Source organism: Anguilla rostrata, chromosome 17 (genome assembly GCF_018555375.3).
Source record: "Anguilla rostrata isolate EN2019 chromosome 17, ASM1855537v3, whole genome shotgun sequence".
In the NCBI taxonomy this organism is placed as follows: domain Eukaryota; kingdom Metazoa; phylum Chordata; class Actinopteri; order Anguilliformes; family Anguillidae; genus Anguilla; species Anguilla rostrata.
This window is the reverse complement of record NC_057949.1, coordinates 14889341-14905063: the sequence shown is the minus strand read 5'-3', so window position 1 is coordinate 14905063 and position 15723 is coordinate 14889341. Positions and strand designations below refer to the sequence as shown.

Below are 15723 nucleotides of genomic sequence, written 5' to 3'. Positions count from 1 at the left end.
TGACACAGCCAGCGGCGGACGCGTGTGAGAACGAGGCTTGTGTCCGCTCCATGCGACACCCCAGCGATCCGAGGTGTGTGTGAAGCAAATCGACGCTGCGATGTTTGTGGAATTCCCCCCGCTCTGCTTTCAGGGGGTACACAAACACCCATGTGTCTAATTTTAGGGTTCTTCAGCCTTGCCAACGGCACCTTCACGGTCCACAAAGGGCTCCCCTGACTGGCTGACTGACCTTGTGGCTCCTCTTTGTGTTCCGCTGTCATCACGCCTGTGGGCGCATTTACGCACCCCTGCCATAGTTTGGATGAGCACGGTGTGTATGACTACGCCTTGCACTGAATATTATACTGATCACGGTATCTGTTTTTTTTTTGCATCTCATTATCTCCATCCTTCCGAAACCAATCTCACTACCTTGTCACAGGTGGACAACAATCGCCATGGGCTCACAGAATAACAATTTCAGAATAGCTAAGTTACACCATTGCTATTTTGTAGACACCCCCTAAAATATTAGCATTAAAATATTGCATTTTTGTGCAAACATAACTCAATTTAAATCTAATTAAACTGAGTGTGTCTATTAGGCTCTTTGAGAGAAGGTTTGAATCTTGAGCAATCTGCCCAGTGGTGAGTACATGTTGTTGGAATTACAGTAGACATATACAGAGCTGGAGCAGTTGTCAAAGATCTTTGTTGATACAATTTGATGGAGAGCAGGCTGATGTTAGCGTTTGGGCTGATCAATTTCATTTCCTGTCTTTTGAGGCTTTCAGCAATCATTTCACTTAAAACATATGTATTAAACTACATTTTACAGACATTTTGGCACAGAAGTATGTTCAGCTCAGCTTTCTCACACTTTGCATTGTTACTTACATTAAGGCCACAGGCTATAACAGAATTAACATAATATGTAAAATAATTGTAACAGAACTGTAACACTGAATACCATTACCCTGAACATTGTAACAGAAATGTAACATTAGAGGCTATTACACTGTGAAATATTACACTGAATTTTGTTACACAGAGTTCCGCTGGCATCGTTGGTGAACACAGGTTTGAATTCCTCTCATCCGTAAACACGTTAGTAAAAGAACTGTGTGGTGCAGGAATTCTGGAACAGTGTGTGTGTCTGTGTGTTGGGGGAGGGGAGGTATTGATGCACAGGGGTGGCCCCCTTGGTCAATCAGACATACTGAAGCAGGACATGCTCACCTCCATCTTTCCACTTTTTCAAAGAGACGCTTCAGTTTCACGAGGCTCAGATGACAGAGCCCAACCCAACGCCACCTCCACATCCGTCCCCCCCGCCCACCAACCCACCCATCCCCAAGCCCCCCCCCCTCTATTTCCCTCATTCCCTTTCGCCCCAACCACCCCCTCCCCTTTTTCCTGAGGGAATAAGAGTTTCCCCGACGGACAGACCGACAGACACTCGAATTAGGAGACCCTGTCTTCAAGTGCCCACAGACTGCATCATGCCCGAGCCTAAGAAAACAGGTAGGACTCCAATCGCAACCCACAAGCGTAGGAACGCACACACACATTAATCAGTACACACACTGTATAAACTGCTGCTGTGTAGTTGACCACTCAGTCTGAGGGAATGGGCAGGAAATATGGCCAGTGTGTCTAAATATGACATCACGTTTTCAGATGGTACATTCGGGTGAGGCAATTCCCTATTCATTTTGTCATCTGGGATACAGAGTGCGTTCACAGTTGCGTTTTTGTATTAATTGGATGATTCAGCACATATCATATGAAGATATATCACAGTCGCAAGGAGATAATACTAAATATTTGAAATGATAAGAGTATGAGATTATCAATATGCCAGAAGGGTAACTGTTGGAGTACCCAGTTAGTAAAACAAAAAAAAAAGCTTGTTACCTGCAGCTATGTAGCCAGATGAACAGATAAAATGCAGATGAAGATTTCAGTGTGGAGCTAGCTATCGCTCCCTGTAATATGAACATACAATAGATACATTTTGCAACGTAATAGAGTGATACCAAGTCTGAAGCTTTGCTAATGTTAATATTAAGTGGAAAGTCTTGGAGGATGAGTCATGGTAAACCGGTATTGCGCAGACCATGGAAGTCACTCCACAGAAACACACACTGGAAAAGAGAGAGCGTGACGCTTTTGTTTCATGGTGATAGAATATGGTTCCGTTTGCATTTACTGTATGCACAGTGCATTGCCCTAAAAGACCAAAGAGAGGAGCAGGACGCACAATGTCGACACTCATCGCGGTTGGCGACTCCGATTACAGCAAAGATTAATCGCCTGCTCAATCCAGGAATGAAATCAAACACTGATGACCGCATTCAGCAGTGGAACTGCAGATTTCACCCAACATAATTACACAATCAGGACAGATCGCTCTGTTCAGTGTGTTATTCACACAAAAGTACGAGTGCGGAATTGCAATGGTATACTGGTCTGTGTGCCCAGTAAAGAGAAGAGTAAAGAAAACATCTTGTGAAAGCTCTCTGGGAAATATGTGCAATATACAGACCCTTTGTACTGCTAAATTCACAGTGTGACAACGGCTTGTGCACAGTGTACTGAACCACTTTCTCTTTACAGTTAATAAACAGTAAACAGAGTCAATCAGCTCTGTACTGTGTTCAGTGTGCTTATTTGAGCACCAGTGAGACTTATTGTGATTTTACCAAACTGTTCCAACATGTGTTGGAATCTGTCTGATCAGAATATGGTAGAATTTTTCAAGTGTACGCATATGCCTCTATCTCTCTCTCTCTCTCTCTCTCTCTCTCTCTCTCTCCCATAATCAGAATCTCTGTAATTTCTACAGACCTACTGGTTACCTTTCTTTTTGGACACATTGTCAGCACTGAAAAGCCATTGAAAACAGACTCATGATATCCCCTGTGATATCTTATCTACTACTGAATAGTTACATAGAAAAGGGACACGGCAGAGACTCTTCCACTGAAGATGCTGTAGTTCTGATGAAGCGGCTCTATTTATAGTAAAAATAACAGGTATTCTGAGCTTGAAAGCCACCCTCTGCAGTCGACATGGCCGTCTCTACTTGAGCTGTTAAATTCAGTCAGAGGGGTGTCCCGCAAATGGTTGACAGGACCCGGGCTTTTCCCCGTCAGTCACGGAGGGTGTGAGGGAATGGGAAATCTCTGAGCGATTCGTAATCCATTCCTGTTTTCTGGAGCACATCCACATTGCGCTTTTAATATACGACCAAGGTCATTAATCTCCATTCAGCACTGATCAGACAGGGCCTTCAGTGGCCGATGTCAAACACATACTACACTTCTCATGTTATTAATATACAGCCAGGCTATGTATCTCCATTCAGTCCTGATCAGATGTTGTTTTGAGTGGTTGATGCTTAATACATACCGTTTCTAATGTCCCTGAAGACAGAAGTGTGCTATGCTACCATGTCAAACAGAAGCATGCTATGCTACCGTGCTAAGAATCCCAGTATGCTAATCATGCTAATCAGTATGCTAAGGGCCTCCCTGACTGACTGTCTGCCTGCTTGGGTCAGGGAGGCCCTTCCCAGGGGTACTTAGCACGGTAGCATAGCATGTTTCTGTATGATTAGCACACTGGGATCCTTAGCACGGTAGCAGGGCTCTAACTTAGCACTGAGATCTTCACACATAGCATTTCTGTTGACGATTTATAGCATGTGTTATTTTAGTGTTCAGTAGCAAGATTTTGTTGTTACACACTCACTCTCCTCCATTCATCAGCTATCCTAACATTTATGCATTTTCTGATGATTATTTTTCATACCAGGATATTTAGTTTCAGTTAACCACTCACCTCTCCTTCTCTCACTCCACATTCTGATTCTGATGTCCCTCACCCTACATCTCCTTCCTCCTCAGCTCGCCCCCCCCCCCCCTCCCCCCCCGAGCCCTCTCCCACCCCGATCAGTTCTCTCCTCTCACTTTCCTGGAAAACTTCTCCTCTCTCTTCATGTCCCTCTCCTATTTCTCTCCTTCTTTTCACTCCTGGCACCTTCTTTCTTCTCGTATTCCTGCCCCCTCCTCCACTTTATTCCAGTTTTTGTCATATTTTTCGCGTCCCCCCCCTTTTCCTGAAGAACCGTCAGGGAAAACGTTGCTCCTGCCCATTGTCCCAAAACCCGAATCCAAACTGGCACACTCCCCTCATTGCTCCCGTCTGCTCTTTTTCATGCGCTCCCCTCTGTCTTCCCCTCTAATGTGCATACATTGCTCTCGGTCTCCGCCCTCCTCTCCCTGGCTCCCGTGTTAATGAAGAGCGAAAGGGTCCACAGTAACCCAATCCCCCAGCCGGGGGAACCTCTGCCCTCTTATTTCTGGGAGGGCCCCCCCCGGCTTGATTTTGCCACCTGATTTATACTTACTTAGCGCAGCATTTACCGACAGCGACTACAAGGCAGCCTGGAAGCTCTTATTTCAGAATTATCGGAGCGCCCGCGTGGCGCGGTCCAGAATTCTGAGTATTTAAGGCCAAATATAACCACGAGAATGACAGGGCAGGGTGAATTTTCATCTTTCAGAGAAAAGAGCGTCCTGTTGACTGTGTCGGTCCAGCTTTATCTCAGGTAACTTCCCGTTTGACAAGTCATCCACCAATCTGTGAACTTTGTTTCACGTTAAACCAATCACCCGTGATGGACTGTTTTCATGTCTCTGTCCCCCCGGTTCCTCTTTCATCCACCCCTCCCTCTCCCCATCGTTTTATTTTTACCCATGAATCATTCCGTTGGTCCATTTGCCGGTTTCGTCTTGTTCCCCTCCCGAGCGTGTGTCTCCTCCTGGTTACCGTGTGACCGGGGCCGATGTGCAGCCCGGGCTCCGCCCTCCTCTTGTCTCCTGTTGTCGGGGACCCCGCTGGGCAGTGACTCGGTGGCAATGCTGATCATCTCTCCGCCCCCCACAGGCATCTCAAACCCGATACGGACGGGTGCATTTTCTCGCATCGGGGGTCGGGGATCGCGAGCGCGGTCCGACAATCTACTTTTCTGCAGCGTCAGGGGGTCGTTTGCCTTACCTGGAAAAACGCTCGAACCGCGAACCCACCTGTCAGCCGGGGGTCAGTGGCTTGTCTCCGTTTTTAGGGACGAGCCTCCAGCACATGGGGGGGTCTGGTAGCCGAGTGCGCCATTCTCTGATGGCTGGCCAGCAGCGATGAGCCAAAGTACACTAAAACCTCCCTTCTGACAAAATAACGAAACAATACGAAATACCTTCCAGAACATTCTGTCTGGAAACTAAAACCAAAATGCTGGAGATGTAGGTTGCTTTGTTTTTTCCACTGTGGTAATGAACTAATGCACACACATGCAAATACACATTTCAAATACGCATGTGAAATTGTGAAATACTCCCCCCCATTCATCTCAGTGCTCTTACCCTCATCTGTTCCCCTTGTTTACATCTATATTCCTCTGTCTCCCAGTCAATCTCTCTGAGTGTCTGTTTATCCATCTGTCCATCATAACGGAGCTTTGCCACTCATCTCTCTGTGAGCCGTGGGGATTTCCCTGAAAGATCAGGTCCAGTCAGCCGCGGAATTTCAATCTCTCCTGCCTCGTTCTCTCGCTCCCTCTTAATAACCTGGGCTGTGTCTATAATCACAAGGTTACCCAGCTGTCTTATGCAACACCTCCCTAAGATCGCCGCGACTCAGGGTCAGGGGGGTCGCATTGGAGAGAAAAACTACAAATAAAGTTCATGAATCTGCAAACTGGTTGATGAACATGTGCTTATCTGTGGAAAATTAGACGGCTGCACTTAATCAAATTTCCAGCATCGTTAATAATAACAATATAAGCGTTGCTGCAACACGCCTCTTCCCTGTCAAACAGACCACGTTTCCATCCCTCTGATTTTTCACCACATCTGTGACAATAGAATATTGTTATTTTTTATCAGCTTATGAGTTTTGCCAGCTTCTACTCATATTTATTGTTGGACCCTATGTTCAGCACCACAGGCGTCACGGTACAGCAAGAAGGTACCTTTACCTTTCTGTGTGGAGTTTGCATGTTCTCCCTGTGTCCCTCCAGGTACTCTGGTTACTCCCAAACACATGCAGGTTAGGTTAATTGGAGAGTCTAAATTGCTCCTAGGTGTGAGTGAAATGGAGTGTGTGTGTGTGTCCTGCGATGGACTGGTGAGCTGTCCAAGGTATGTTCTTGCCAATGCATGCTGGGATAGGTTTCAGCACCTCCCAGGAATAATCGGGTATAAATAATGGATGGATGGATGGATGTTCAGCACCTCCACAAATAAGGATTAGCTTATAATATTTGGGAGATTTTCTCATTTTAGGATTCTATTTTGATACGACCACACCTTTCCACATCTGAACCATGCTGTAATTCCTTCAATAACAGTCAAAGAACAGCATAAAAACATCCGGATGCAGGTAAAAGGACGTCTGGCTCACAGGTCTCTGGATGTTCTAATCTTTGAATCTGAGTTTGAACACTACTTGTCAGAACAACTGCTACAGGAAACACATTTCTGACTCTTTCCTCGTGACCTTTCTGTGATGCTCCCTGTAGCCTTTTAAACTCCCTACTAATACACTCCTCCGCTCTGCAGTCTCCCCAGCCCCTCCTCTCACACCCTCACAACCCCTCCTCCCCTCTCCTTCACTCCCCTCTCTCCCTTTAAGGGAGGATTTTGGGAGAGCGGAGCCGAGAGGTGATTGATGGGGTGACCTGTCATCGCCCTCATCGGGTCCCAAGCTCGGATGACCTTCAGTCACTCTCCCTCTCTTCCACAACACCACTTTTACTTATTTACTTAGCCTTTATGGGCAGCTCGCGGCAGCGTGCACATGCGCCGGTACGCCTCAGCACGCCCGCGGGGCTCTGTGCGTTTTAAGGGGAGCGCTGTGTTGGGGAGGTGCCATCGCTCAGCGCGTCCCTCAGAGTAGCGTCCCTTCTGGCATCAGGTTGGACATCGATCTCCGCGCCACGGCGAGCGTTACGCCGCACCGCTCCACACGCTGTCTCAGCACTGCGCGGCCCCAGCATAGTGTCCATTCCAGTCATCGAGTGTCTCTGTGCAGGGGCGACCATGCCGGGCACTGTGGATGCTCCATGCTGGGTTATTTAGGGAAAACCCTCATTGCAGCAAAATTCTATTTCTAAGTTCTGCCTGTAGCTTTAATAATGCCAGGACCTTCTTTTGTCAGGAATTTGTTTGCACAGGGGGCATGTCTTGTAACTGTGCCCAATTTTGGAATCAATAAACTTGTAACAACGTGTCACAGGGTGTAATCGTAAACACGGTCTTTGCCCCATGTCTCCGGAACATTCCGCCTTACGTGGACGCACGTCCCTCCGGTCCTCTGTGTGGTTCAGGGTGCCTTTGAGGAGGTATTGCCTGCTCAGGCTGTCCTCCAAGCTTCTTTCTTCTCAACCATGAATTCCTTTCTGCGGAGGGGCTAGCAGTCTGCCCATTCTGCCAACTCGTGTTGCCATGGCAGTGGGTATCGATGGCTGCCGGTGGCGCCAGACTAGTCTTACAGCGTCAGCAAACCAGAGACCGTTTCAACGTTTTTCGGATTTTCAGGGATTTACACAAGCCGTCTCAGACGTCTGCGCACCACCGCATCCGGGTCCTTATCTTACCAGAAGGAACAGCGCCAGTCCACGATCTGCTGAGACGAACCAGACTTGATGCTCTAAAACTCGACGTGTCAAAGCACCTCCAGAGAGTGTCTACGGTCGCGAGGGAGGTGGGGGAGGGGATGTGATGTTCTCTTTGCAAATCCATTCACATGTGGACCCCAGTATGGGTGTCCCCTAACTCGGTAGTGCCTATTGGGGATCTGCGTAAAGAGGGTGCATTTATGCTTGTGGGTTCTCTCTGGAGAGAGCGGCGTGCTGAAGATGGCAGCCTCATTTGGGCCTTCAGCCATAGGGTGACCTGGTGATGAGCACGTTCTCCGCCCCTCTCTCCCCGTCCCGTGGCAAGGCCTTCGTCGCAAAAAAGGACTCTTCCCAGAATTCTGAAGAAAGTCAGCATTCCGAAAAAGGACAGACAGGGTTTGAGGAGCTGGAGAGCAGTGCGGTTGTTATGACCAAAGTGCCACCTGTCCCCGACAAGCTACCCGGAGGTGTCAACACCGCCGAGGCGGGCAGAGTCATGGATTGTCAAGAAGAAGCATTGGAGCTGAACTCTCGAGGCTATCGGGTGGCCGCCACAAAGACGCGCTTTCTTGCCACCCGAGAAGGCCTGGCCGTGAACGAGTCATGTGGAAACTTGAGTTCTCACGTGTTCAGGTGTGTGTTCCAGGCGGGGGGGCGTGTACCGGCCATTCCGGCGGCTCGCGTCCCGCTGCACCGAGGACACGCGGTCCTCACGCCACTGTGGCCCAGCTGTCCGGCGTGCGTCCGCGCAAAGGCGTAGCAGCAGTGATCCATCCTCGGTCAAACGTTAGGCAGAGGGTCCTTTCTGAGTTAGTGCTGGGAGAACATATGCCATTTTATGGCCATGGCATAGAATCTATGCTTATAGGGAATAATATAGTCCAATAAATAATATAATATAAAGTCTTCAGACTATACCTGGACTAAGTATCTATCACCACTCACCACTGAGATCATTTATATCACTTAAATCCCCCTCTTTCATGTTACACATGTACCTTCATCCAGCACTTATATTGTACTTTGTATCATTACCTTGACGTTGTAGCTTGTCATGCCTCCTAGTGTGGTTAGGTCAGAGTTATGTTTACTGTATGAACTGGACGTAACGTGTTCATGGCTATCTGTTACAAAATGAGTATTGTACCTTATCGGACCCGTGTTTTGTAGTTATTCCAATAACCTTCTGTATGCACTTATTGTGCGTCCTTTTGGACAAAAGCGTTTGCCAAATAAATGTAATGTAATATCAATACAATACTACAATTCAGTGCGTCCAGGCAAACACAAAGTGAGTGAGCATCATAACATATACAGTAGCTTACTCTCTTAACATCCTTTGAGTTACATGGAATGCTACACTGCCAAATTAATTCAACATCAATTCAAGAAATCAAGCCTCACAAAAACTAAGACCTGACTCCCTGGATGAGGTACGAGGGAAATGGGTAGTTTACAGCTCGTAGCAAATGCAATACAAAAGCATTTTTTTAAATGTGTTGTAAATGTGGATACGCAGAATGTTCACTGGGTAACACTCAAAGTAAACCCCTTTAAATGTTCCAGCGTATTGGTACTCTAAATCTTCTAAGCCGGGAAGCTGACCCCGCAAAGCTCGGTTGTAATCTGGTGCAAATTGCATTACAGTATATCCTTTAGTCTTGGTTATGTAGTCCTTTATCATTGCCTTGGAGATCTAATCTGTTTGTAATGACTGCCCTAAAAGCCTTGGATGTTAATTTAATTGACGTTAAAGGGTTTTTTTTTCCTATTAACACTGTTTCCACGGTTACAGGTGCGAGGCACATCACCCCTTCTTCACTCGCCACCACCGCGCGAGCATTATCGCCTCTCTGCGCGGTTACACACAGGGCTGGTTATTCACCTGCCTCTGGCCCTGGTACTCACATGGTCCAATCTGGGAGGGGGGGGGGGGGGGTAAACCACAACCTGCCACTCGCGCAAACTGTACGTCACCTAGGAGATCATTGCGGCTCGCGAAATCCATACGGTTGAAGCGGTCGGGGAGTTTCTAAATTAAAACAGCGGTAATGGAAGACCGCGGCGCCCCGTGCTCCCTCCTGGCTTCGGCACATCTGTAGTTAAATCGCGGACTGGCAGGCGGTTTCCAGTGATTGTATTTACGACGCTTTACAGTCTTTAAATGTTACCGAGAGCTTTTACAAACAATTCCGCAACCGTACATTAACAGGCTCGCGGGGTGCTGACAGTCGGTTGCTCGGAAGAGGCAGCACATGTCGCAAAGCCTCCCAGGAATTTGCTGCAGTGCCACGGTCGTCGTGAATTTACGGTTGCGCTGAGTGGCTCAGTCAGTGGGTCTGGTTTTATGCTCTTCTGTGCAGCCTTCGCTGTTGTTGCTTGCTGTCAAACAGAAATTAAATAAGTCATCAAGCTCAATATTCTACTATGTGAGTAAAATGAGCCAATGAGCAGAGAGAAAACAGTGAGAGATTCTTAGTAGCAGCAGAATGTTGCTCTTGGTTTTATTTAAAATCTTAAATTAACCTTTATTTTACCAGGAAGGATTTAAGAGCACATTACATTGCTGAAATAAAGATGCTAGGCTAGCACACCTAAAAAAAAAAGATGAACTTGCGCAAGAGGAATAGGGAGATAGGGAGATGGAAAACACTAAACAAAACACCACGAAAAACACTAAACTAAAATGTCCTCTAAATATCCTCCCCCCACCCCCCACCCCCTCTCTGTCAAAAGCACTGTGATTTGTGTGCGTGTAGCGCATGTAATTTTAGGCAAGGCATGCGTTTAAGTGGTAATTCTAAGCTGGGCTGGTATGAGCAAACTACATGAAGCACTGCTAACACCTAAAGCACTGCATAGCGCACATGCCAAAGGATGATGTAGAGCATGTGACGGAGAAAGGATAAGAATAATGGCCTAACTCACGGAATTACGGTGTCCTGCGAAGGACACGAGGCCTAGCCCGGTGCCAGCCCCAGAAGTAACTCGATCCTTCCACTTTGCGGATTGCGCTTGATGATAAATGCTGGCGAAAAGCTCCTGTCCTTCACACGCCTTAAGCCAAGCCTGTATCTGTTCATATGAGACCACCATCGTGCATATACTGTCACTTTCTTCAGTCAACATCTGTCCTTAATGTTGGCTCATAGCTAAATGCGCTGGTCTTCAAAATTACAAAGCCAGCAGCCTAAGCACAGCAGCTTCAGTACTGGCTACAGTGCTGTTTACATTTTTAAAAAGCTAATAACTGTATTTATTTGTAAACACAGTTTTAGAATGGATGAGAATAAAATCTAGGTCTGTGCATTTAATTGAAACCTTCTCTTCTCTTTATAGGAAGGAAATCAAAATCTGGAGCTTCTGCAGCAGGTAAATTGGCTGGAATTCTGCAGCACATACCACTCATACTAACGTTTTTGGCTGCATGTTTCTGTGTTTGTGAGTCACATAAACTGAAGTTACTGGATTGTGAAATCACGGTTCTTTCTGTCACTCAGAATCATTCTGGGAAAAGCCGTTCTCTCTGAAACAGCTGGTCTCTTGTGTGTGTGTGTGTGCTTGTGTGTGCGTGTGTGTGTGTGTGTGCGTATTTGTGTTTCTGTGTGTGTGCATGTGGTGCCTGCGTGCGTATGCGTGTGTGTGTGTGTGTGTGTGTGTGCGTGCTGTTTCTGTGTGTGTGTTGTTTCTGTGTGTGTGTGTATGTGTAGCTGCTGTGCAGTGAGTAGGGCAGGCTTACCTCTGTCTCCTCTTCTCTTCCACGCAGAGAAGCTTCCGGTCTATGAGCCGAATATTCCTGAGCCCACCACCCGAGCGGATCTTCTGAAATGTAAGAGAGTGATTTTCCATTTGGTCAGTCCATCCAAACGTATCAGGCTTTGGTTCCAACCATGCAATTACACACCTGATTCTACTGATCGGGTTGCCTAGCAAAGTGGTTGATTAGTAGAATCAGGTGTGTGTAACTGCTTGGTTGGCACAAAAGGGGGGCGACATAGCTCAGGAGGTAAGACCGATTGTCTGGCAGTCGGACGGTTGCCGGTTCAAACCCCGCCCTGGGCATGTCGAAGTGTCCTTGAGCAAGACACCTAGCCCCTAACCCCTAACTGCTCTGGCGAATGAGAGGCATCAATTGTAAAGCGCTTTGGATAAAAGTGCTATATAAATGCAGTCCATTTACCATTTACCAAAGCCTCCACCGACACCAGCCCTTTCTGGATAAGACTGAGGACCCCTGCTTTAAGTTAGCACATTACATTGAACAAATGAAAATGGAATATGTCTTAATTAATATGTTAATTAATAATTAATGTAACCAAAGGAGAAGAAGGCTCATTAATACATTTTGCATAGTAATTAACGATCATTAGGGGGTCACAACTGTTCCCTCAGGCTGTGGCAAGTATTTACATATTGTTCAGGATAATTTTCACTAATTTTAACTTTCCTCTTCCTACATGATTTGGTGTTAATGTATTTATTTCTCCCTCTCACTCAATTCCAATTCAATTAAAGTGAAAAAGCTTTATTGGCATGACGTATGCCAATATATATGTTGCCAATGCTTTACAAAAAACACATTAGAATGTATACATAAACTGCAATACAATATGTCATGAAATATAAACAAATAAGCATTTAACAAATACATGCAAATACATAACTAAAACTAAAAACTAAAAATGATTAGCTGTAGAATAATGATAATTAATTTTAAAAAATTGACAATTTTGCATAATATTTAATGATCATTAAGGATCACAGCTGTCTCTCAAGCTGTGGCAGGTTGCTACATATTGTGCAGCCAAATTTTGGCAGCACCGTTCCTCTCCCAGGAGAATCTGAATTTGCAGTAATTCGGGTAGGTTTGAGGAAGTGCGGCTCTGTCTCTACCTGCTCTTTGTTGCAGTGGGAGCACAGCCTCTCCTCCCTGGGCAGCCAGGTCTGCCTGAGTCGGCCTGTCTCCGTCGCCAGGCTGTGCTCGCTGAGTCTGTACTTCCTCAGTGGTTTCCTTGTGGTTTTTCCACTGTGGTCAGATGGTCTTCCACAATTAATTCTCAGTTTAGGGCCAAATAACATGCCAATTTGCTTTGATCGTTTTGAGTTTTCCAGTAAATAATGTAACTTTGTTTTTGTTGTGTGATGGTTTGGTTCATTCTAATTGGATTATTTGGAACAGGGCTGTTGAGAGGGCTCTTCTCTGGGCTCAGTTCTTGGCATTTCAGGGCCTTGTAATGGTCAATGGGGGTCGCTGTTTTTTTTTTTTTTAGATCTTTCCAGAATTTAATGGCTCTTTTTGAGTGTTAATGAGTAGGAGATATCGGCTCATTCTAGCCTGCATGCATTGTTTGGTGATTTTCTCTGTACATGGATGAAGTTTTTACAGAACTCTGCATGCAGGTTTTCAGTTGGGTGCTTATCCCAATTTGCAAAATCTTGTAAGTGGACCTCACACTTTTCTGCCATATAGTGCAATTGGTTCATTTACTAGATTCAAATATTTTGAGTCGAATCCTATTTGGTATAACCATTTTATTTGTTTATTTATGGCATAATCTCCCCCCTCCCTCCCCCTTCTCTCTCTTCGCCCCTCCCTCTCTCTCTTTCCACCCTTCCCCCTCCCCCGCTCTCCCCCCCCAGACTGGCTTCCTCTCTGCCTGGATGACAGGACAGCTCAGAAGATGCTGTGGATTTCAGAAGGGGGCAGCAAGGTGACGCGTAAGGAAGACGAGTCCGTGTGCCCGTACCCCAACAGGCCCGAGCGTTTCGACCACTCGCCACAGGTCAGCCCCGCCCGTCAGAGCGTCTGCTTCATTCACTTACCACTTATCCGTCTGAGAAGCCTCATTTAACCAGGCTAGTCTGGCTAGCCGTGTCTCCACCGCCGTGCTAACGCCGGGCTAGCCTGCGCTGCCACTTCCTGTTTTTCATCAAGCCACTTTCAGGCAATGTGCTGGATCATCCGTGTGCCTTGTTGGACCAACCTATCAAAATGAACTCGCAACCAGATCCAAATGAGGAGATTGCCTGTCTGCATGCAGGTGTTTTCAGTGACCCCCGCCTGCCTCCTGAGTCCCTCTCCCCCTCCCTCCCTTCCCTCCCCCTTCCCCAGGTGCTGTGCAAGGAGGGCCTCTGGGGCATCCGGGGCTACTGGGAAGTGGAGTTTTCGGGCTGGGTGGTGATCGGGGCCATGTACGAGGGTGTGGGGCGCAAGGCCCAGGATGGGCCGTGCGGCCTGGGGGAGAACGAGGGCTCCTGGGGGGTGGGCTGGGCGGGGACCTGCTACCAGGCCTGGCACAACAGCGAGAACGTGGACGTGGAGGCGCCGCTCACCCCCGTCATCGGGGTGTACCTGGACCAGCCCGCCGGCGTCCTCAGCTTCTTCGCCGTGACGGGGGAGGAGGAGGCGCAGAAGGAGGCCAAGCTGCTCCACAGGTACAAGGCCTCCTTCAAGGAGCGCCTCCTCCCGGGCTTCTGGGTGGGGACCAACTCCCACTGCTGGATCCGGAAGAAAGCAGAGTGAGCGAGGGAGAGGGAGGGGGAGGAGAGAAAGAGTGAGAGAAGGAAGGAAGGAAGGAAGGAAGGGGGGAAAGATGTGTTTAAGTTGCGGAGGGAGGGTAGTGAGGCGGAGTCCTGATTGGCTGGGGGAAAGGGTAGAAAATGAAAAATAAAAAACGTTTTAAAAAATGTAAAATATATGGGGGACGGGGATAGTATGGAGAGTATGCAGATATTTATGGAATGACAGAAGGGTGTTTCTTTCCCCTGTTTTAATAACTGCATTCTTCTAATTCCTCCTCTAAAAAAATAAATAAATAGTGATTACAATGATGGTGATCAAAGTATATGGCTGTTATATTTACTACCATTATCACTGTTTGGTATTCTTGCTACAGTATAATTACAGATTACAGTAGATTACTATCTATGTATGATAGATATACTATTTTAAAATTGTGTTGGTAAAATTATGGAAATTGGAGAAACTGCTGTTTTGTATCTGAAGTGCCAGTATTCATGAATGTATCCACATTTTTGGGAAATTAAGTTTATGAATAAATATGAATTTATGAACCATTCATTGTGCATTGGGTAATATTCTGTCATATGGGTGTGGATCATCAGATATTTGACTTTGCATGTTTGGACTAATTTCTTTTTTTAACAGCTTTTAGCCTGATTCCCATTTCACATGCAGAATGGGTCTGTTTGATTTTGCAGTTGCCAGGAAGATATGACAAGGTGTGTAATGTGAATATGTTTACACAGATGATTTTTGTAGAGCATGGTTTAAACTTGTAATAACACTGGTAGAATATCACTCATATTTCTTTACCTTGACTTGTTCTGAATGACAAAATGATGCAAAATTAAAATTTTCAGCACTTGCATAACATGTAGCACTGCTCTGAAAAAATGTATGGCTAACCAAGAATGGACACTTATCTAAATTGCTTTTTCTTATGTATGAACAGGAAGCCAAAGAATTGTGTCAATTTAAATATGCAAAGGATAACTGTCCTATTGGCCTATCCAGGGTCTGACTTTGACGGAAGAAAGAACTGCAAATTACAGTGCTATTCCTGTTGTAAAATACATATTATAACATAGGATTACACTGTATACAGGATTAGGAAGAAAATACTATTGAATCTGCCTTTTAAAAATGTATTTTCTATAGAGAATCATTATTATGCATAGACTTAAATTCTTCTCTGTGGATACCAAGCATCTGATTGTGACAGAAAACATTTGACATGAGCCAAATGAGGAATAAAACTGGGAAAAAACGAGATTTCAGTTGGAGAAAATTTAGAAAATATTTTTTTAAAATCAGAGGTCCATTACACAGAGACAGATTTCAACATCGTTGACGCAAGAAATGCAAATGAATGCACATCTGCTCATAGCAGATTGCATGATGGGACTCCTGCCTTCCTCTGGCTCAGCGTGGCTTTTCTCAGTGTTACAGAGCCTCTGCTGGAGATCTGAGGTACTGCATGCTTTAAAATCTGCTAAGCCTCAATGTCAGGCTCTCATCTTAACATCGCTTAAAAATG

The 15723-nt window shown here is 46.1% G+C and overlaps 1 protein-coding gene across 1 annotated transcript; it reads left to right on the top strand.

Moving 5' to 3' along the window:
- The first annotated feature begins 1391 nt into the window (after positions 1–1391).
- Positions 1392–14460, top strand: zgc:195001 (uncharacterized protein LOC567531 homolog). The gene is made up of 5 exons (XM_064314578.1): positions 1392–1506; positions 11003–11035; positions 11430–11492; positions 13304–13446; positions 13776–14460. Exons 1-5 carry the CDS (start codon positions 1485–1487, stop codon positions 14184–14186), a joined length of 672 nt encoding a protein of 223 aa, XP_064170648.1. The 5' UTR covers positions 1392–1484; the 3' UTR covers positions 14187–14460.
- Positions 14461–15723: the final 1263 nt, after the last annotated feature.

Bases quoted from the DNA above. Each gene is read 5' to 3' on its own strand.
- zgc:195001 (XM_064314578.1), top strand. From the start codon at position 1,485: ATGCCCGAGCCTAAGAAAACAG. The intron at 1,507-11,002 runs GTAGGACTCCAA...TTCTCTTTATAG, and splicing joins GCCCGAGCCTAAGAAAACAG to GAAGGAAATCAAAATCTGGA. The intron at 11,493-13,303 runs GTAAGAGAGTGA...CTCCCCCCCCAG, and splicing joins CCGAGCGGATCTTCTGAAAT to ACTGGCTTCCTCTCTGCCTG.